The 22,637-nt window shown below is 47.5% G+C and overlaps 1 protein-coding gene across 1 annotated transcript in view; it reads left to right on the top strand.

The window, feature by feature from the left end:
- Evc2 (EvC ciliary complex subunit 2) overlaps window positions 1-7,246 on the top strand; it is an 85,300-nt gene extending 78,054 nt beyond the window's left edge. Inside the window, exons 18-20 of the mRNA XM_029545408.1 lie at window positions 442-644; window positions 2,905-3,006; window positions 5,641-7,246. Coding sequence (XP_029401268.1) covers window positions 442-644; window positions 2,905-3,006; window positions 5,641-5,908 — 573 coding nt within the window. The 3' untranslated portion in view covers window positions 5,909-7,246. The remainder of the gene's footprint in view (window positions 1-441; window positions 645-2,904; window positions 3,007-5,640) is intronic.
- Window positions 7,247-22,637: the final 15,391 nt, after the last annotated feature.

Genomic DNA, 22,637 nt, shown 5'->3' on the forward strand with positions numbered 1-22,637 from the left:
TTCCTTTTTTTGTTGCCAAGTGACCTTTCATGTGTCTGTGGAGCGGTGGCACTAGTCATCCACCGCTGTGGGGACACTCAGCTTTTCTCAGAGCTTGCATTGTCCCAAGGACCTCCCAGAAGCAGAGCAGGGGATGGAGAGATACACCTGACTGCAGTGATGCAGGCTGAGCCTCCTGCGCAGGAATTCTGCCTCTGCTCAAGTGAGCCAACTTGGAAGGGGTGGGTGAGCTGTTAGAAACATTATGGGTGTGAAGGCTGCTGACCAAAGACATTTTTTTGACAGCCTTGTGAGTTCAGAGTGTTTCCAGGCTGAGCCACTGAAATATTTATCACCCCAGGACAATGAAAGCCTTGAGAATGTCATGAATTAGATATTGCTGCACAGCATGTCGAGAGGGAACCAGGGCTTGTGTTCTTCCCTTCTTGTGTTTCCCCCTAGGGACTGAGGCTGGTGTCATACCTCTCAAGGATGACAATGGTGCCAGGGAGCACACTGCTGCGACTCCTGAGTGTGGTGCTTCCAGCGGCTTCGCAGCCTCAGCTACTGGCCCTGCTGGACATAGTCGGTGAGAAGCACTCAGACCACACAGCTGAGAATGAGAGCGGTGGTGAGCAGACTCACGCAGAGCAGGGCAAGAGGAGGTGAGCTTCCGGTGCGGGTGGAAATGATGGGGCAGGGGTAAGGGTGGGCGCTGCCTTGAAAGTCAGGTTTGACCCTCCTAAGATCCAGAGGAAAAGAGTGTCTGTCACACATGGACATTCCCAGCTGATGCTCAGAGCTCAAGTCTTAATGTAGACCTGAGCAGTTGGCCCAGTACTTTAGATTTTTATTACAAACTTCCAGGCTTCTGAACATACATTTCTCTAGGTTCATCAGAATATTTAGTATACATGCCATTAAGAATATATTATAAGTGCATAGAGAGAAAAAGAATAAACTATTCATGGTTTCCCTGATTAGGGAAAAAAACGTGACTGTTATCATTTGGTTATATTTCTTCCCTTGCAGCATGCTTATCTGGCAAGTTTTGTGACTATGCGTATGCACATGTGTGTTCTGGTGTCTGTTGAGGTGTGTTTTTCCGTGTACTTGCATGTACGCATGTCTAGTTTGCCTATATTAATGTGAACAGGCTATTGTTCGTCAATGTACAATGGGGTTATGTTCAGATAAATGGAATATGAATGGAAGGACTCTCCAGAGGGCAGTGTGGTTAGCATGCCTCGTGTGTCCAGTGTCTAGGCCCAGCTTCAGGGCTTGCTGCAGAGTGTCTCCAGAGGCTGACAGGAAGCCTGCTCCTCCTAAAACCGGCACCCAAAAGGTGCCTGGAGAAGACTGGAGTTCAGATTTCAAATTACCATTTCTGCTGAATGTCTGTTGTTGTCTGACCTTCACAGAGTGAGGGAAGCCAGCTTAGGTCAGGGTGGACAGGCTTATGGCAGGCTTCAGTGAGCATGCAGTATGTGCACATGCTGTCTGCTTTTCAGACCTGGTAGCAGAGTGAGTTTCCTTACTCCTGCCTGCTTCTGCATTTCCTGTTGTTTTCCTTTTTAAATGAATTTAAACATGCCTCTCACTGAAATGTCCCTAAATGTTAGCTTTGGTGGCTTCTCCAATGGCATGCCTTGGTGGATGTGACTGTCTCCTGTTCTGGGATATGCAGCTGGGGCCCATACCTACAGAAATACCCTCAAGGGCTTGTCTTTAGAGTTATGGTCTGGGTCTGAGTTGAGTTAGGCAAAGCTTCTGGGAAGACCAGGCTTGGAGATGCTTTTCACAAAGTCTGAAAGCCCTGTGTCCCATCCCTGGAATGGAAGGATGTCCCGAGTGCGCCCGAGCCGGTGTCCTGAGGAACACCACCTTTCCTGATTAAAGGAGCAGTCTCTTTTTCAGCAATCATAAACGTTGATTCAAAGGCTTCGGTTTGCAGAGGACACAGAGGAGGCTGTGGTGAGAGGAGTCAGTGAGGCCAGAAGCAGGGCCAGTGCAGGAGTCTCAGTGGCTGGAAGAGCTGTCTTAGGGTCCATGGCTCTTGCACAGTCAGACTTGAGTCAGACTTGAGTGAGACCAGCGGGGTGGGCGTGAGCGTAGTAAGAAGCTGGAGATGGATATAGCTGGATGACTAGGTGTGGCCAGAGGAAGACTGTGTGTTCTGGAGGTGGTTGTGAACCACCCAGGTGTGGAAGCCATCTGAAGGCTGGTTGTGAGCATGTCAGAAGGCCAGGTGTAGGTGTCCGAGACAGGGTGTGGGTGTGGTCGTGGTTTTTGACTCTGTAGCTCTAGTCTCTACGTACTCCATTCTGAGGCCAGCTCATCTCCAAGGCTGTGAAAGAATTGACAGGATGGACTGGGCTCTGGAAGACTGGGATGTCTGTCCTGAGATGAACCTCCACCTTCCCTCTTTGCCCTGGCTCCTGGTCAGGCTCTGAGGTTGGAACTGTCACTCTTGGGACCTGGGGTCTGGTCATCACATGAGTTCAGAGTCTTAGGTTTTAAGCAACAGAAGCTGGCTGGAGAGACAAGGTATCCAGAGGGGCATGTGGGATCCAGAAGAGATCCGGTGTCCATTGCAGGAAGGGCAGCCATCAGAATGCCCTTTTCTGCCTCGGAGGTAATGGACTCCTAGGAGTAACTGTCCCCATTGCTAGCTGAGTAGCTTAGAGCACAGTACCAGCCCTCTCTCGGTTCTGTGCTATCTTGTGTGTGCTGGATTGATGCCAAGGCTCACACAAGTCTTCCTCTGTCCCCCTCCTCAGCCTGGAGTTACACAACCAGGTGGCCTCCAACACTCTGTCAGGCCACCTTCCAAGCCTCCTCCATGTTTGCATTGCAATACCCACAGCACACCTCCACACGCTTCAGTGTGTGAGTTCAAACTGTAACCCCTTCCTTCTGCATCAGGAGACACCAGGGCTGGTGGAAAGCTTTGGACAGCAGGTTCAGAGCAGATCTGGTGAGTCAAGGACTGGAAAGGATGCTCTGGGCCCGCCAGAAGAAGGAGAGGTGAGGAGCTGGGGAAGGGCCTCCGGGGTGTGGCCACGTTGCAGTGTGTGTGGGGGGAGGGTTGAAGGTGGGAAGATCTTTCCCAGAAGAAAACATGCCTTTGTTCTTGGTCTTGGTTTAAAAGCTGAAGACAAGCCTATAGCTCTCAGTAGGAGAATGTTCTACTAACATTTATTAGCGTTTTAATTACTGTATTTATTTTAGCTAATAGCAGGTTTTAATGAGATATAATTAGAAAAAGAATAATTCCTTAGAGTTCTTCAGACTTTACTAGTCCCAGAGTCCTTTAACTTCTTGTTACCCTGAACCTTCCAGAAAGTGGAGAGGATAAAACCAAAGTATGGAGAGGTCTGGTACAGAGGCCCAAGACTGAAGCTGGGGTGGGGGTGGTGGTGCTGGCCACAGGCTTGGGGCTGTCAAACTCACTCTCCTATAAGACTGAGCTCACAGACTTGCCTGTTCCTCTAGTGCCTGTCTCTCTTGCTTGTGATTTCTGCACACCTAGATCACAGAGGAAAGGGAAAGGCAGACCATTTCACATTGCCACAGACCACAGAACAAGGGTCTCCTGTGGTTCCAAATAGAGGGGATTAGAGAAATGTCACATTGGGTGGGACGTAGTGACTTGAAAAGTGATATTTTCAGGCTGGAGTAGCAACTCAGTTGGTCAGGTACCTGTCAAGCATGGAGGAAGGCCTGAGTTCAGATTCACCCTCTCCAGTAAAATGCCTAGGATGATGGCAAGAACCTGTAATATCAGTACTACGGAGGCAGTGGCAGGAGGATTGCTGGAACCCACAGGCTAGCTAACCTAACCTTGGTGAGCTCCTTGTCCAACGGGGAATGCTATCTCAGAATACAAGGTGGAGAGGTGACTATGGACAACACCAGATGTCAACCTCTGGCCTCTACATGCATATATACACGTGTACACATCCAGAGGAACAGGCAGACATGCCACATACATGCACACAGAAGGTAACAACATCTAGGCACACACAAAGTAACGTGGCTGGCTTAAAAAAGTATTGCCCTCTGTTTACTTGGAATTGGAGGCCATTCAAGCCCTGCCCTTCTGTAGTGTCTCAGAGCTGAAGGTCCCAAGATCCCGTGCCATGGATCGTCTGCAATGAAAAGCATGGGATCATTGGTAATAGATTGGATATCAGAATACTGCACTCAAGATGTAAGAGCAGTATGTCAGGCAATAGAAATCAACTCAAGTCCAGACCAGAAACAGCACTGGATAGGCTTGGTTGTAAGGTGTTCTCCCTGCACCCATGCTGTGCTGTGCTGATGCTATAGAGTGGGTACCAGTCATGAGAGGCCTTGGTCCCCATCTCCAGCACAGAGGTGTACACCTCAGGGAAGGCCAGTGAGCCTCGCAGGTGGTCCTTGTTGATACGGTTTTTCACTACACTGCTTGGAGCCATCGAGCATCCCGTGGCTTTAAGGTTCCATGTGGCTCGCTGGGAACAGTTATCAGAGCAGTTATAGCAGCCAGGGCTCGGGGGACAGGACCTAGCAGACCTATATCGTAGGGGAATTCCTCAGCGTGCCACATTCTGTCTCAGATGCACTCTACCCAAATTCTCACGGTTGTCTGTAGCCTGCCTCCGGGGTGAGGTCTGTAGGGTGGGACTGTGGTTATCAGGGAGCTGTAGTTCCTGTAGCAGGGAGTTGCAGGTGGGGGAACTCTGCTATCCCATAGTGTAAATATTCCTGGGCAGCAAGCTAACCCTGTACCGTGGGCTCACAAGACTTCTGAACCTTTCACACTAGGAGCTGGTGAAGGTGGCCAGCACTACACCCAACTGGGTGGGTTTCATCCGCTGAAATTAGACTGAAGTCACAACCAGTGACCACAGGGGAGACAAAAGTGTAAATTGTGCTTCGCGCTGGAGAGACGGCTCAGTAGTTAAAAGTGCTTGGTGCTTGTGGTGGTTTGAATGAGAAAGGGCCCAAGGGTTCATATAGTTGAATTCTTACTCACTGGGAGTGGCAGTATTTGAAAGGATTAGAAGGAATGAGGGGTGTGGCCTTGTTGGGAGAAATGTGTCACTGAGGGGTGGACTTTAAGTTTTATAAAGCCCAGGCCAGGCCCCCAGTCTCTGTCTCTTTGTCTCTCTCTGTCTCTCTCTGTCTCTCTGTCTCTGTCTCTCTGTCTCTGTCTCTCTCTCTCTCTCTCCCTCCCTCCCTCTCGTGGCCTGAGGATTAGCATGTAGCTTTCAGGCACCGAGCATGCTGCTAAGCCTGCCATGGTAATAATAGACTAAACTTTTGAAACTGTAAGCAAGCCCCCCCAGGTAACTGCTTTCTTTTACAATGACTGTCTTGGCCATGGTGTCTCCTCACAGCAAGAGAACAGGGACTACATCAGTGCTCTTGACAGGACTGGAATCTGGTTCCCAGAACCCACCTTGAGCAGCTCTCAGCAGCCTGTAACTCCAGCTCCAGGGGATCCATTGCCATTTTCCAGACTACATGGGCAATACACAAACATGACACACACAGAAGCGCACACACAGAATTAAAATGACACTTATTTGGTTTCTCCTTGGGAAATGTCAGAATCCTGGGGAGGGTCAGAGTCGGCCCGGAATGCAGAACCTGATCTCCCTTTTCTCTCTGCAGCATACTGAAGAAGATTTACGTCCCCATCCGGGAGAAGGTGATGTTCCCTGGGAAAGGAAGCTGGCCTCACCTGTCCCTAGAGCCCATTGGAGAACTGGCTCCCATCCCCATCACTGGGGCAGACACCGTGGACATATTAAACACGGGAGAAAAGATCTTTGTATTCAGAAGCCCAAAGGAGCCCGAGATCTCGTTGCGTGTTCCTCCCAGGAGGAAAAAGAATTTCCTGAATGCCAAGAAAGCCAACAGGGCCTTGGGCTTGGACTGACCCGGGGGGAAGCACCAGGGGGCGTCTCAAGACAGGTGCATCTTTCCTCCAGCCCACGTGGGTTGGTCTGTCCGTCTGTAACATACAGCTTGCAGTATACATGTGCTTTCAGCCTTGACACAGTGGCACACACAAATTGGCCCTCCGGTGTTCAGGTCCAGTCTCTTGTGCCACAGGACACAAACATACCTTCCTTCTAAGTCCATATTACCAAGATCTAGGGGGAACCCACCTTACCCCACCTTCCTCACACAGACCACTGGCTGTGGCTGGGATGGGTTCCCACACAGTTTAATGTGAGGAAGGTGTAGCTATCTATTCTTACAATGTGCGTTACATGCTCTGTTTTTCCATAAAGGGAACTTTAAAAATGTATGTAGAATAGTGGACCTCATTTTTGCTTTATGTGGGACAATTTGTGGTTGCTTTCATCTGTGTTTTGGCTCCTACAGAAAGACCCAGCCTTTCCTACAGAGGCCCAAATGTGCCAGCCCTTGAGTTGCCAGTTCAAGGTGGGGTTATTTTTCTCATTTTGCAGTGAGGAGATTCAGGAGAAGTAGGGCCCTAAAGCTGGTAAATAGTAGAACAATGGCTCACGGTCTGTGACCCAAGCCTTGGCCCGTTCTCTGAGTCTTGGTCAATGGACATGTTCAGGGCTCCATCTCTGCAGATATTGGGAAGTCATCTCCAGCCTTGATAGCTTACACAGACCTTCTATGTGTCCTGACAGTCTCGTGCTCATGACAGTGGTCAGGCCTTTCTTGTCCTTTTTGGGCAGGAAGTTAAGAAAGGAATCTCATGACCACCAAGGAAAGAACAGACCACTGATGATGCTTCTGAACTGTAGCTATGCCCCGTCCCCTGGCTTCCTTTAAGGAATCTTAGCCCTGATATCCTGACCACAGGTTACCATCCCAAGGAGCCAGCCAGCCCCATCACTCCATTAGTAGAGACACAAGGGGGAGCAGTTTGTATCCCAGAGAGGGCTGATTTTCCTCATGAGATATCCAGTGGGTAAAGTATAGACAAAGGAAAAGTCACTTTCCCCTTTGTGATACTGAGGTTAATTGTCGTCTTTCTTGTATCTTTAGGCCTCCCAGTGCTGTGGACCACAGTACATCTGGGAGACTCCACCCAGTGATGTGGTAGCTGCTCAGTGGTGGAGGGACTGGGGAAGGCTGGGGTACTTCCTTCATTCTGTGAGGGCCAGAAGCACACTCTAACCCCCCTGCCAACACCACAGCGGTTCAAAATGAGTTCCCAGGCTTCCTACAATCTCCCACCATCAATATTTCATTCTGTGCCTTCAAAATAAAGGGGTCCTATTTTGATTTTCAATCTTTAGCACACACAGTGCATGTCAATGGCTGACCTGGGGGAAACAAAATTTTACCAAGAAGAAAATTCAATTCAAATGCTGAGCTTTGGATAAACCTTTATTATACACAATAAAGCATGTGTTAAATATCTACTTAAAATGGGGCTTGAGAGAGGGGATGAACTGTGTGAATCTGTGTGTGTGTGTGTGTGTGTGTGTGTGTGTGTGTGTGTGTGTACATCATCTCCCAGAGCAGAAAACCAATGTGTGGATGATCCACGATACACCATGATTATAAATACTCAGAGAACAGCATCTTCTGGATATAGGCCCACTAATCCTGTTAGTTAGATAAACAAGTGTAGCCGCGGGGCACCAGCTTAAGGACCAAGTACAGCCACCACTACCACGAAGCTCAGCCCATTCCATAAAGTGCTACTGAATATACACAGATCCCTCACCATCCTTGAACACACTTAACCTTGTGTCTGTGTGACTTATGATGTCAAATGCACTGGAGGCATGCTAAAAATCACCCTTAGACTGATGCTTAGGAAACAATGACAAGAAAAAATGCCTTGCACATTCAATACAAACTCAACTAAAATTATTTTTAAATCCACACTTGACTGAGTTTCTAGAAACTCAGGCTATAAAGGGTAGACTGAAGGTAGAAAGAGAATGAGGTGTGGAGACAGCCAGGCCTGGGGCCAGCTTCTGTCAGAAGATTCTCTCAAGGCTAGGATGCATGGCAGTGGTTTAATGCTTGTGTCTCACTTAAGAGGCCTTGAGTTCCATCTTCATTATGGACCAACAGAAAAGAGGGGACAAAAGGGACTCTACCAGTTTTCTGTAAACATGGTACATGTGCTGCTTTATTTAATACCCCCCACCCTACCCTACCCTACACCCCAGGCCTCAAAATTCAGAATCAAAGTTCCTTATTCATTGCTGGTTCTGACACCTAAAAAAGTGTCTGACCCCAGGCTTTTAATTTCACTTCCTGTGGCCTTAATGTCCTTGTCCATCAATTCAAAGGCATTGAATGGTTGGGCTTTAAATAAAAGTTTATTAGCTATAATGAAGTAGACATCGAATTTATACTTACAATGCTTACAATGTATACTTACAATACTTACAATGTTCCCTGAGGTAACTGGAAACTGTGTCACTAAGAACACAGGTTGAGGACAGCCTTCGAAAACTTGTAACTGCTTTAAGTTAGAGCATCAAGAAGCCCAGAGTCAGGGGGAGGGTGTCTTGGGTAGCCACTGTCCCCAGACAGGCCTGTACTAGGGCTCAGCATGCCTCAGTGACAGGCTGTGGGGCCCCTCCACCCTTAATCACTGAAGCTGAAACTGTTCCTCTGAGATGCTGACAAAATGCCACTTTGTGGTGCCTGCAACCCCCAATGCCCACAGGACAGCAGCCCATGGCTGCCTGCATAGATCCTTGACAGACATAATATAATATTATGCATTAGTTTTATCACTGCTTTCTAGCTTCTTAATTATGCTGATGAATATTTAATGGCACACGAAGCTCTGGTAAACAGCAAGGAGCAAGAAAAAAAAAAAAAAAGAAGAAGAAGGAAAGCAAGTGGCTGGAATGACCATGCTGGGGCCTTCAGTCAGTGTCTGTTCAGGGAAGGAGGGAGGAAGGAAACCCTACCTCTTAAAGGTTCCTTGCCACAACCCCGAACTCCAACCAGCAGAGACAGGAAAAAAAAAAAAAAAAACCGACACGAACGCCAACGGCCCAGGGAGTCCAGTATGGGCTCTAATATGAATAATACAAAAAGATTTTTTTCTATCCCATATACATTTTTGTAAGGATGATAAAAGGTCAAAAACAGTGGATGTTCCTTAATTAACCCTACATTTTCCAATTGTTGAACTACTTGGACCACATACTGGCTATCCGAAATCAAATTAAAGGCCTCTTCAATTTCTAGGAACACTTGTTGGACAGCATGTAATTCTATTGCTTGTGCAGATTGAGAAGGGAACAGATGAACTCGTAGGGCATCTCCTTCCACATAAACCACTCCTATCTGTTTCATGACATCTCTACCCCACAAAGATATGGGTATACTCAATACAAAAGGCTGAAAACTTCCTTTATGACCTTTATCATCTTCCCACAGTAGAATTCCTGCACTGCAATTGGGGTTTTGAGCAAACTCCAATCCCCTTAGAGTCTGAGCTGAGGGCTAAATAGGCCATGCTGAAGGCTAATCTGCTTCCTTAATAATGCTCCTATCAGCTCCAGAATCTAAAGGGAACACTCTTCTAAATCCATAGAGAACCACACTCCTGGGTCCCCAGTGGATCCAAACCCCTTCTTTCCTCTGATTAGGCCTTTTGTAGGAAAGTGGGCATGATAGCCAGGGAGTAACAAAATTTGTGCTATCCTGCCTCCTGTTCTATATTTCCTACACTTCTGTGGGTTTCCTCCTACAAGTTTTGGGATAGAGCCAAAAGTTTTATCACATTCTTTATATTCTTTCTCTCCTATGTAGATTCCAGGACTCTGACTTATGTTTGAAAGTAAACTTAAAGACTTGCCATAGTCTTTATATTTGCAAGGTTCTTCATCAGTGTGCATACTTTCATGTCTACTGAGGTTTGTTGATTCAATATATGCATCCCTGTGGCTACCAAATCTGTATTTGTTGCAGATTTCTGGAGTATTATTTGTTTTGCAAAGTATCCATCTGGAGGATTTGAGAAGCCCCACTAATGCGACTTTTACTTTCACTTTTGAAGCGGTGGGTCCCATGGCTTCGTATCTGAGGTTTTTCCATCCCTTTTGGAGGCTAGACTTTCCTAACTCCGTCCCTACACCGGGAGCCTAACTTCATCCCTACACCAGGAGCCTAACTTTGCCCTACACCGGGAGCCTAACTTCGTCCCTCTACCGGGGAGCCTCTTCCTAGCACTAGATTAATTCTTACTTACCAAGGAACTCCCCCGTAGCTCCTTTTTCTCATTCCAGCTCTTGCATGAGTTCCGAAGTTTCTGCCTTTTCTTTTTCTAACTTCTTCCTCTTCTTTCTCCTTAGCCAACCAAACAGCTTCTCATTCAGCTTGTCTTTTCTTTTCTTTGGCTTCCTGTTCCTTCCGCCTGACTTCTGCTTTTGCTTTCTTTTCTGCTTCTTTCTTGGCCTTTTCTTCTTTTCTTCCCCGTATGGGCCACCAGATGCCTCGACCCTGACATGAACGCCAAGGAAGGTTCCAAGTAGCCTCTTTATCTCGGGGCTCATCCAGTTTCTCCTTTGTTTCTCCCTCCGTCCTCTCAGCTCATCCCTCCTCCCTCTCCTGGACCCAATCAGTGTTCAGCACACTCTGAACACAAAGCCGTGCATGCAGGCAGGGCGTGCAGTGATAGGCCAGTGACTCATCAGGTGGACAGCACAGGATCATACAAGTGAGAAGGCTCAGGTTCTTGGTAAACAGGGATCATGGGGCTTGGCAATGAGCCAGGGCACTGTCTTGGCTGCCATGGCCTCACCCGCTTCCCACAGTTCCTCAACATCCTAGCCACACCAACACGGGCATCCAAGACCCAAACTATACCATCTCCAATTTCATTTTCCGGTTATACAAATCATTCTCTCCCTCCAGTTGGGAAACTGGGGAGATACCAAGAGCCTCCCAGGAGGCATCCTTTGCTCCCTGACTCCTGCTATAAGTTTGCCCATGCTGTTTTGAAGGTCAGTTGATACCATATTCCCAATCATTCATTTCCCTAGAATTGAGCTTTCTGGGGGTAGGGATAAGCGGTGGATAATGAAATGGAGTTAGTCCTAGATCACATGTATGCAAACCTTAGGAAACCTTGCAGGGGGAGCGCTGGCCTCACCAGACAACTTCCTGCAAGGAGCAGGTTACAAGACCATGGCTGCCTCTGTCTCTCTAGCAACTTCACCTTTCTTTCTGGCCACAGTCTTGATTTCCTCATGGCCAGGCAAACCCGTGCAAGCCAGCAGCCTCTTCCTCAATTTTCATTTAAACCCCCACCATTTTCAGAAATGTCTCTCTCCTTCCAAGCTGGCACTGGAGTTCTGCTGTTGAGGAAACATAGGTTCTAAGTCCAGGTTTGCATGCCTGGTTGCCTGTGACTAGCTGTCATCTCAGCTGTTTGTGTCCCTCACCTTGGCTCTGCAGCCCAGACTCCCCTTTGTCTAAGCACAGGAAATGTGCGGTGTGGGGAGAACTGGACCCTAACACTGCCCTCAGGCCACTGGAACAGAGAGACAGCCTTTGCAATCACTGTACCGCTAGTCCTGGGCTCAGGTATGCATTTCCCCAGAATGCCTGGTGCTTTCAGACCACCACACACCCAGCTCCAGGCATACTGACCAGCCCAGAGTAGGCTTCCCATATATTCCTTCCAGAACATGCTCTAGTTTGTCTTGCCTGCTCCTCCCCTCCTTCCCAGAACCTGGGCTCCCTTGTTTTTTATTGAGAACATGTCTCTGCCAGCTATGGGCCACTATGCACTCTGGATGCCCAGAATCATCCAAACCATAGGCCCTCTAAAGCTGGCCACTGTGGGCTGCAGAACTGTGCCATCTGTGGATGAAGAGGTTATTTTTGGATATAACATCTGAGATCTCTCTCCCTCTGAAGTTGTGTGTGTCATGGAGACTGGAAGTCTCTGTGTAGTGGCTGCTACTACCTGTGTGAATGAGTTAGTAGTGGGCAGGGAAATGGTAGAGGGGAGACGCTTGTTGGCCCAGGACTTCACCTGTTTTAGCAAGGTGACATCAATGTCACCATAGCTTCCTCTGATTTCTGTAGGAGCTCTAGGTGCTATTCATATGGTGGATTTTTGGAAAACAAAGACTTGCCTGTAAATTTGTTCCCAGCACATTGGACAGTGAACTTCAACCCTTAGAGCCTGGTTTCCATAATTCCAAATGGAGACTCTATCATAACTCTATCATAGCTCAGGAGAATAGAAACTCAACTCTAGTTGGAGATCACCTGGGGACAATCTCTCACCCTGTCATGTGATAAGGATCCCAGCTCTAGGTAGAGAGCCCAGTTCTCATCCTGTATTCTACCTATAGACTCATAAGACTTCATACAGTATTTAACTGGTGTGCCTCAGTTTCCCCTTCTGTTAAATGGGGGTGGTAATAACTGTATTGTGGGGGACAGCATGATTGGTTACCTGACTGGTGCTTTGAATAGGTGTATCCCTCACATCCTCATGTGTTTGAATGCTTAGACCATATCGAGTGGCACTATTAGAAGGTGTGGCCTTGTTGGGATAGGTGTGGCTTTGTTAGGCTAAGTGTGTAAATGTGTAGGTGGGGCTTTGAGGTCTTATATGCTCAAGTTATGTCCAGTGTCAAAGACATCCAGTGCCCTTCTGCTGCCTGCAGATCAAGATGTAGAACTCTCAGCTCCTTCTCCAGCACCATGTCTGCCTGCATGCTGTCATGCTTCCAGCCACAATGATAATACACTGAACCTCTGAAACGCTAAGCCAGTTCCAATGAAATGTTTTCCTTATTTCCTACCTAAGAAACTGACAATGTGGTAAGTTCTTAAGACTGATTTCTCAAAGCCCTCCTAAGCTAAGGCACATCCTCTACCCAGGGCTTAGCTTCATACTACCTGGGTACAAGTGTACACATGTGAGGGCATATCTATCTATCTATCTATCTATCTATCTATCTATCTATCTATCTATTGATCGATAGATACATGCACACATGGGCATATATGCATACACACATACATAAATGCATACACACACACACGTGGGCGTACATATCCATGCATAGTACATACATACATAAATGCACAATACATGTATACATACATAGACACTTACAAGCACACATATACACACTTACCCATACATGCATGGGTGACCTGCATGGGCCAGTGTGCCCTACCAACATCACGGTTATCTTGGGTTGCTATCACAAAGTACCACAGACTGAGTGGGTCGGAAGCATCTCTCTTTCACTACTTCTGAGCCTGGAAGTCTGGGACCAAATGCCAGCATGGTGGAGATCCAGTGAGAGCCTCTGAGGCTGAGTACTGCTGGCTCCTCAAAACAGCACTACAAACCAGCTGGCAAGTGCTCAGATCTGAAGCCTGTGGGAGCAGTCATGCTCATGCATGAACAGGAATATTGTGACTTCGCTTATTTGAAAATGGATGAGAACAATTGGCCTTATGTCTTCCTTAAATATTCCATTAAACTCCCCAGTGATTTTAGGGCCAGTTACTGACTTTATTGAGTGGGCTCTAGCTAAGAATTTAATTTCCTTGATACACATATAGAATTTATCTGTTTCTTCTTGAATAATTTTTGGTGGTTTATGTCCTTCAAGGAATTTGCTCATTTAATATAAGCTGCTGAATTTATTGGGGTAAAATATTTCCTTGTCATCCTCTTCATTACTGTAGGATCTGCAGTTATGTCGTGGGTCAGCATGGGGCCCTCCTTCCCTCTCGTTCTTCCTCCCCTCTCTGCTCTATTCCCTCTGCTCCTCCTACTCTTTCTTCTCTCTTCCCCACTTTCCTCCTAAGTAATCAGGTTCCTTAGGAGTCTGCTGTACTGACTGTTTTTTATGTCAACCTGACACAAGCTGAAGTCATTTGGGAAGAAGGAAACACAACTGAGAAAATGCCCCCAAAAGATTGGCCTGTGGTCAAGCCCATGGTGCATTTTTCTTGCCTGTAGGAGGGCCTAGCTCACTGGGCGTGGCTTCATCCTTGGGTAGGTGGTCCTGGTAGCACTAAGAAAGCAGGCTGAGCCAGCCACAGGGAGCAAGCCCATGAGCAGTGTTTCTCCATGGCTTCTGCTTCTGTTCCTGCCTACTTCCTTTGATGATGAACTGTGGTGTGGAAGGATGATCTGAAATAATCTCTCTCCTCCACATGGTGCTTTATCACAGCAACAGAAACCAAAATTAAGACACTGAGTGAAGATCTGTGTGCTGTATTGCCTTTTCAATAATCTATGGGTTGGTTTTTCATTGGTTTTGTCGATCACCTCTTCTGCCTCTCCTTTTCCATTTCATTGACTTCTGCTCTTGTAGTCATTATTTCCTTCCTCAGGTAATTACGACTTTGCTCTTCAGTTTTCCAAAGCCCAAGATTTGGGACCTTTGTTCTTATCAATGTAGACATTAAGTGCTATGAGTTTTATCTCCAGAGAGTGAGCTTAGTGAGATCTAACACAATTTACACATACATGTGTGTGTGTGTGTGTGTGTGTGTGTGTGTGTGTGTTTACCCAAGAACACACATATGCTTGCCAACCATGCTACCCCTAGGGACTACTCTAGCCAAAGAACAAATGTTAACAATGTCAATTCTGGGTAGAATTTTAAAGATTTCTTATCCTCTTCGTTTTGCACCAATATCTTGGTACTCTTTGATTGACTGTTACTAACTGCAGTCTGTTTAGGTATAGATTGTGTCATGTATTAATAATCTATTGTATTGCTGGGATGTGTTCTAGGGTGAGGTTCAGAGCTTGGAAACGCTTTCATCCATTGAGTTCTTTTTGACATATTTCTTCTGTGGAGGAGAACAGTCACCCCTCCACCACCACCATTAATCTAAGATCTGCCTGGGTCCTCTGTGATCCTGAAGGACAGGGGATTCCTAGTCTACTGGGAGAAGTATGGTTCCCCCCAGGCTTGTGTAAACACTGATCTCCAGGCTCTCGGGAGTTCTTTCTGGATGCCTTGCCCTCATGTAGTTTCTCCATTGTGATTTCTCACAGCTCTCTGGGTGTCTCTGAGGTTTCTAACATCCTGCCACTTCTGGCTAGCCAGTGCTCCATGAGGTCTCACCAGGTCCCTTCCTTGTAGAAGCATTGCATGAGCCTCCTATAGGAAAGCCCTTAGAATCTCACTGTGGTCCTAAGTCCTTCAGACTTGTGTGGCTGACAAAATCTCATTTTTAAACTGAAGCACAACGGTGTTGGCTGCCTTCTGTGCAGCTTCTGTGAGCTGTCCACCCCAGTACCTCCTTGAGGTGGGGTTACATTTTGTTGCATTAAAGATAAGGACAGGAAGTTGGTATGGACACATGGACCTCAAAAGTAGGAGGACTTTTTAAAGGGTTCACTGGTTGCCCCCAGTCCATCCTCACAGGACTTCCTGTGGAAGTTCTGAAACACACAATTCCAACCAGTATTCTTCATTTGAGGAGACAGGCTGTCGTCCATAACCAAGAATGACAACCTCACAATGTTAATTACCAACCTCACAACTTGCTGTATAAACATTTATTGAGCACCTACTGTGTGTCCAGCCCCAGCTTTGTGTAGATGCTTAAGCTGTGTTCTGCAGCACAGTGGGGTTGAGAAGGAGACCCACTTCTCTAGGGGGCTCTGCGTGGGTACTGAACACTTTAATGTCACAGCTAGGACCAAGGTCAGTGAACACTGTTAATGTCACAGCTAGGACCAAGGTCAGGGCAGTGGTGGGATTTATTTTAGTTCTTATTGTGAATGTTTGTTCTCATGTTCATTTTCCTGTAAATAAGCAAAGATGTTGGGGAACAGTGTGATTTTGCTGTCGAACTGGCAGACATTGGACTCTCCCTCACTGCTCTGGCTGCTTTGATCAAAAGGATTTTTAGTGAAGCCACCAGCCAGATGACCCTGACACCAGTTCCTTGGCATAGATAAGGTTTACTCTTATACATGCCAGCTTAAACACTGGACAGACACTACACCATAGCCTTACTACACTTTTCCCGGCAGATATTCCTACCCAGGCCAGAGGGGGAGCACTCTCCTCATGACCTAGCAGAGCAGCTGCTGTGATTGGCACAAAGGCAAACCTTCATTTGCATGAAAAGCTTTCCTGTTCTGGATGCAAATGTTCTTTCTCCAGCTGTGCGCCAGGCTGTTCAGCTCACTCAGCCACCCTCCTGCACTGCCTTCCTAGAGCTGCCACTATACGAGGCACAATCAAATACTTCTTTTATTTACATTCTTCCCTTTATATTGCATTTCACCTCCCTTCCCTCCCCCACCTCTCCCTTCCCCACCCTACTCCTCTCCAGACCCTCCCTCACCTTCTACTTCTCCTCATAAAGAAGCAGGCAGCCTAGGGACATCAACCTAACACCACATAGCAAGCTATGATAATACCAGGCACATACCATCACATCAAGGCTGGACAGTGCATCCCAGGAGAAGGGAAGGAGCCCCACATGTAGTCACAAGAGTCAGAGACAGCCCCACTCCCACTGTCAGGGCTCCTACAAGAACACCAAGCTATGCAGCCATAGCATATATGCAGAGGACCTAGTTCAGACCCCCACAGGCTCCCTGGTCTCTGTGAGCCACCATGTGTTCCAGTCAATTGATTCTTTGGGTTGTGTCCTAGTGGTGTGTCCCTGAGCCTCCTGGTTTTTCCAGTCTTTCCTCTCCCTCCTCTGTAGGACTCTCCTGCTCTGACTAATGTTTGTTGTGGTACCCTTCAGGTGCAGGATGAAGTCTCTCTGGTCTATTTGATGAAGATTCTGTTTTCCTGACTTCCAAGTGTGCTGGGACTGAAGACTTCTTTTGAGTGGCTCCATATTGCCTATTTTTAGAAGAACTGGTTGGGGTGGCCACATGAAGAAACAGTGGCATCAGAGACAGTTGATTTATGATGGAATGGCATGCAGAGCTACAGGGGGTGGGAGAGAGAGAGAGAGAGAGAGAGAGAGAGAGAGAGAGAGAGAGAGAGAGAGAGAGAGAGAGAGAATATCTTGTTTGGTCCTGGAGAGGAGCCAGTGGATGGAGCCACAGAGAGGGTAGCCATTGGATCCATATAGTCCTGGAAAGAAGCAGGTAAAGCTAGACAATTAACAAAGCTACAAAGGTTAGGAAGCAGATGATATAGGACATCTGTGAAAAGAGGTGGGCCTGAAGACCAGAGGCTAGCATTAACATCATCATTATCATTATCATCAATCATCATCATCAATTCATCATCATCATCATCATCAGCAGCAGCAGCAGCAGCAGCAGCATGGAGGCAACTACCTCCCAAGCTGTGACCATTGAGAAGCAGCCACAGCAGCACAAGGGGACTGAACAGTCTGAAAGTGTGACAGGGCAGGAAATGAAAGGGATGGTGATGGTATGGGTCTTGTATTGCTCAGAGACTCACCATGACCATAAATAAGTAAGAACAGTCTTTTTACTTAGGTACCGGCATCCATTATGGGGTCAGTACTGTACCTATGAGCATGCCCAAGACGCAGCCCCTAGCAGTATCAGCCCAGGGGTTATAAAGGCAAAGCCCACCAGGTTACATAAACTCTGCCTACACACAAGCAGGGCCTTATGTTTTACATATCTTGCGGTTGTTCTAGCTATCTTTCTGAGCAGAGTAAGCAAGTTGGATCACAAAAGCAGAAATAACGGTTTTATGACCTGTTATCTTGCTAGAGCACATCTTTGTACAAGACCAGTCAATTTCAGAATAGTTTTCAGTGTCTGGGGAGAAAGGGAAGTAGACTGACAAGGTACTGTCTGCACACGTGAGTGGCTTACATTTATTATTATTATTATTATCATTATTTTGCTTTTAGGTCTCTCAAGCATAGTAGCTCTCGACTTTAAACACACTGCTAACTGCCACAGTGAAGGTAGGGAGAAGATGAGGCAGGGAACTGTGCTGAGGTTGTGAGGAGTCAGGGGAGACAGGGAGAAATTTAGAAAGCTGCCAAGTCAGAGTCAATGGGCCCAGACACCACAGGCCCAGATGCTTTAACACTGGCTGTTGGCAAGGGATTTCAAAGCCCAGTCCTACACAGATCTGTAATGGTCATCAGGGTTTCCCTACCTGTGTCCTGCAGGGGAATCATGACACTAGGGGGCTCCACTTGCTGCTGCTCCTGTTTGCCTGAGGCTATTGCTGGCTGGCTGTGGTCAGATACCTAAGGACACCAAAGAGGCCCAGGACCAGTACTTGCAGAGCTCTGCACTCTCCTACCCAATGGCTACCTGGCAACAAGGAGAGAGCTGTGTGGGGATCCAACACAAAGCAGTACCTGTTGAAGGATGTGGAGTAACTCGTTGCCTTCTGCATCACGTGCTTTGTACACAGGCTGAGTGACCCATTCTGTACTTGCACACGATCATTACAACCGATTACAAACATTACAAATCATTACAACCAACTGAGTTAAAAGCTAAGCATTTGTTCTTAGCCCCAAAGGAGCTTCCAGTCCACAGGGGTCTACAGTTCATAGTCTATGTTGACTATCAGTGAGTGTTGACCCACTGTACAGTGTGAAAAGTCTTGGAGACAGAAATAAGAGCTCTTTCTTCGTTCCCCCAGTGCCAATCTATTAGGACAATGGGTGTGGTAGGTTGAGGAGAGAATATCTTTCAAGGCTGCTGTCTTAGTCAGGGTTTCTATTCCTGCACAAAACATTATGACCAAGAAGCAAGTTAAAGAGGAAAGGGTTTATTCAGCTTACATTTCCACATTGCTGTTCATCACCAAAGGAAGTCAGGACATACACAGGGCTGGAAGTTGGAGGCAGAAACTGATGCAGAGGTCAAGGAGGGATTGCTTCCTCTGGCTTGCTCAGCTTGCTTTCCTATAGAAGCCAGAACTACCAGCCCACAAGGGGCCCTCCCATCCTTGATCACTAATTGAGAAAATGCCTTACAGCTGGATCTCATGGAGGCATTTCTCAGGGATGTTCCTTTCTCTGTGATAACTCCAGCTTGTGTCAAGTTGACACACAAAACCAGCCAGTACAGCTGAATTGGTTGGTGCATGCCTCTGAAGTGAAAAGTCACAGCAGGCTGTTCCTGCCTTACGGGGACTTGTGTGGCTGGCCTTAGGCATACTCATCTCAGAAAGCGTTGGCTGATGTTCCGTGCCCATGCAGGGAGGAGACAGAGGAAGCTAGTGACCATGCTCAGAGATGTCTGGCTGGGAGGCAGATGTGAGTGCTCTGGCCTCTGTGGGAGTTCTGGAAGTGGAGAGTGCATTTCTGCTTGCACAGACAGAAGTCACGGCAACTTTCAGTGCAGTTGGGTTCGTGAGTCTCTAACTCAAAAAATGAGCCTGGATGGGAGCGTGATGGCCAACTCATTAATGACGGCAGTTATAGGCATCACGTATACGAACAGCAGTGACAGTAGCATGAAGTAGTGGCATCTTAGTGACAGCAACAGCGGTGTCGGTGGCAGCAGAGCAATGGCCACAGGAGCAACCACTGAGAGTGTTGAGGACCACAGACACTAAGGCAGAGAACACATCCCAGTGACAGCCATAGGGACAAGACTGTATCAGTTACAGGGGCTGCAAAAACAGTAACAGCAGCATCCCCAACAGCAGCACCCCCAACAACAATGTCCCCCACCAGCCCCTTCCAAGTGATTTCCTCCAACAGGGACCCCAGCAGTAGCAGAAGCCCTCAGCAGCAGTCTGCATCCCAGCATCTCTCCTCCACTCAGTACCATCTCCACAACCACGTCTATGACCATTGTCTTTCCTCGGGCTCAGGCTTAAATGCTTGCACCTTGCATTCAGCTAGCTTCTGCATTACTCACTTGTTATAACTCCGTGACTCAAAGCCGCCTATAGAAGAAAGAATTACTCTTGAATTTTGGTTCAAACCACCACACCTCCCAAGATCTGTCTGGAAGAAAAAAAAAAAACGGAGAAACTGGATGAATTTATACTCATAAGGTATTCCTAATGAGATAGAAGAAAACTCAGAAAAGTTAGAAACCTATCTAGTTAAGGTTTCTGTGACGAATAAAGCACTGACCAGAAGCGATCTGGGGACTAAAGAGCGTATTTGACCTGTAGGCTAGAGTCCATCCTGAAGGGAAGCCAGGGGAGGAGGGCAAGGCAGCAATCCTGAACAGAGAGCATGGAGTAGGACCGCTGTAAGGTCACTCTTATGACTTGCTCAGACTACATTCTTATACAACCCAGAGCCAGCAGTCCAGGGGTGGCACTGCCCACAGTAGGCTGGGCGTTCCCATACCAGTCATTAATCAAGAAAGTGCCCCCAGAACCTGCCCACCGGCCATTCTGATGGAGGCATTTTCTCAGTTGAGGTAATCTACCCAGATGACTCCAGCATGTGTCAAGTTGACAAACCACCAGGCAGCACAGGGTTCTAAGCCGGGCTTTTGATTATCTGCGTATCCCTAGGAAAATCCGTTAACTTCCCTGCATCTCAAGTGTCTTAATCTTGCAATGACAAAGTGATACGATTTCCACATCTGTCCCCAAGGGCTTTGAGGTGAGGTAATGCTGAGCTATTCATAGGCTCCAATGGGGTCACTTAGGTGGAAAAATGTCTCGTTAGCTCATACTTTTTGAAGGGTGAGGACTCTGTTTTGCCTCCTAACAACCCCCACCCCCATTCTCCTCTCTCATCTTGTGGCTGCTTGTGGTCAGGAGCCATCAGCAAAGCTGAGAAATGTGCGAAGGGGGACCTTTCATCCTGTAAGCTTGTCATCTGTAGCTTCCCACTGATGTCAGGCTCTGTTCCTTCAGGGAAGATAAAAAGGAGACAATAAAACCACTCACAAGTCCAGGAAGATCCAAAGCATTGTTCCTCATCGTTGTCGTGACCCAGTCTCAGGAAGAGGGAAGGAGGGGTCCACTAGGGTCTGTGGGCTTGTTTGTGGCACTGGGTATGGTTGTAGAACTGGCAAAGCTCCAAAGGCAATCCCAGAGCTGGCAGTCCATCTACCATTCTGTGTTAACACTTGTGGCTTTGTAGACGAAGGTGGCAGCCACTGTTTGAGAAGTGGGATATTGGAACGCTCCAGGGCTGGCATAGGCTTTTATGCTGCTGCACATAACACAGTGGGCAGGCTGTAAAGGGTAGAGATTTACTTGGATTCTTGTTTCTGGAGGTCGTAGGACAAAGGCAAATGACAGACAATGGCTTTCATGCAGGTGGAATCCCCAGGTGGCACAACTCAGCCAGGGTGGGGCATCCCTACCTACCTAGCTGAGGCTTGGAACTTGTTACATAGCCCAGACTGGCCTCAGATTTGAGATCCTCCTGTCTCAGACTTCCAAGAGCATGTCTTTCCTCCTCTTCCTCCTTAATGTCTATAGATCTTTAGCCTGTATGTATGTCTATGTACCATGCGTATTCCTGGTGCCTGCAGAAGTCAGAAGGGGACGTCAGATCCCCTGGAACGGAAGTTACGTGTGGTTGTCAGCCCCCGTGGGGATGCTGGGAATCAAACCCAGGTCTTCTGTAAGAGCACCCAGTGCCCTTAGCTGCTGAGCCGTCTCTCCGTTGCCCCCATTCTCTTCTTGAAAAGCTATCAATACTCAATCATAGGACCCATCCCAATGACTGTATCTAATACTGATCGACCCTCAGAGGCTACACCCCTAAACACCACAAGACTAAGTTTTCTCCCTCTACATATCTCATGATGGGAGCCAATTTCAAAAATCCTCTGCATATTTACACAGTGATGAGGCAGGTATGTAGCATGGCAGAAGCGACCCGCTTAAACAACAGCATGTGTCTGTGACCATAGATATCTCTGCCCTCCCTCTGCAGGGACTCCTGGAAGGCATAAGAGTAGGAATATGCTCTATTCTCCTCCATGGGCTTTATGACTGTCTGGGTTGTTTCCCAATGTTCTTTTATTAGCATGACCACGTCAGGTCTTTCCCCGTTAGTCACATCCTCCTAGAGTCTGAGCTAAGGGTTCTGTGCAAACAGTTGATTTAAGGAGTGTTCCCAAAAACATGCTAGCAGGAAGTGTATGAACATGTCAGAAAAGATGTTGAGTGGGTGTGTGACAGCAGGTGCTGGCCAGTCCCCTGTGAGCAGGGGTGTGACAGCAGGTGCTGGCCAGTCCCCTGTGAGCAGGGGGTATGACAGCAGGTGCTGTGCAGTCTCCTGGAGCAGGTATGGGACAGAAGTTGTTGCCCAGTCTCCTCTGGTCTTGAGGCATGTATAAGGCAGTGGTGCCATCTCCAGCTTTGTGTAGCCCACAGAAAAAGCGTTAAGCTATTCTACTCCCATACTGCTCAGCTTTTGGCCATCAGTGCGTACGGAGGTAGCAGCTGAGGCAGGAAGCTGCCATAACAGACCAGTACCTTGAGACTAATGGATCATTTTAAAGGCACCCCCATGAACCTGGTCAAAGATAAATAGTGGTATTAGGTATGACCAAACACCTGGCAAAAGTAACCTAAAGGAATAAAGATTTGCCTTGGCTCAGTTTTAGTATACAGTGTATCATGGCAGGGCAGACTAGAGCATAAGGATACTGTTCACATTGTATCCAGTCAGGAAACATATGAGTGCTGGTGCTCAGCTCACTTCCTTGTCTTCCTTCCTTCCTTCCTTCCTTCCTTCCTTCCTTCCTTCCTTCCTTCCTTCCTTCCTTCCTTCCTTCCTTCCTTTCTTCCTTC

The sequence above is a fragment of the Mus pahari genome, chromosome 13, assembly GCF_900095145.1.
Source record: "Mus pahari chromosome 13, PAHARI_EIJ_v1.1, whole genome shotgun sequence".
Lineage (NCBI taxonomy): Eukaryota > Metazoa > Chordata > Mammalia > Rodentia > Muridae > Mus > Mus pahari.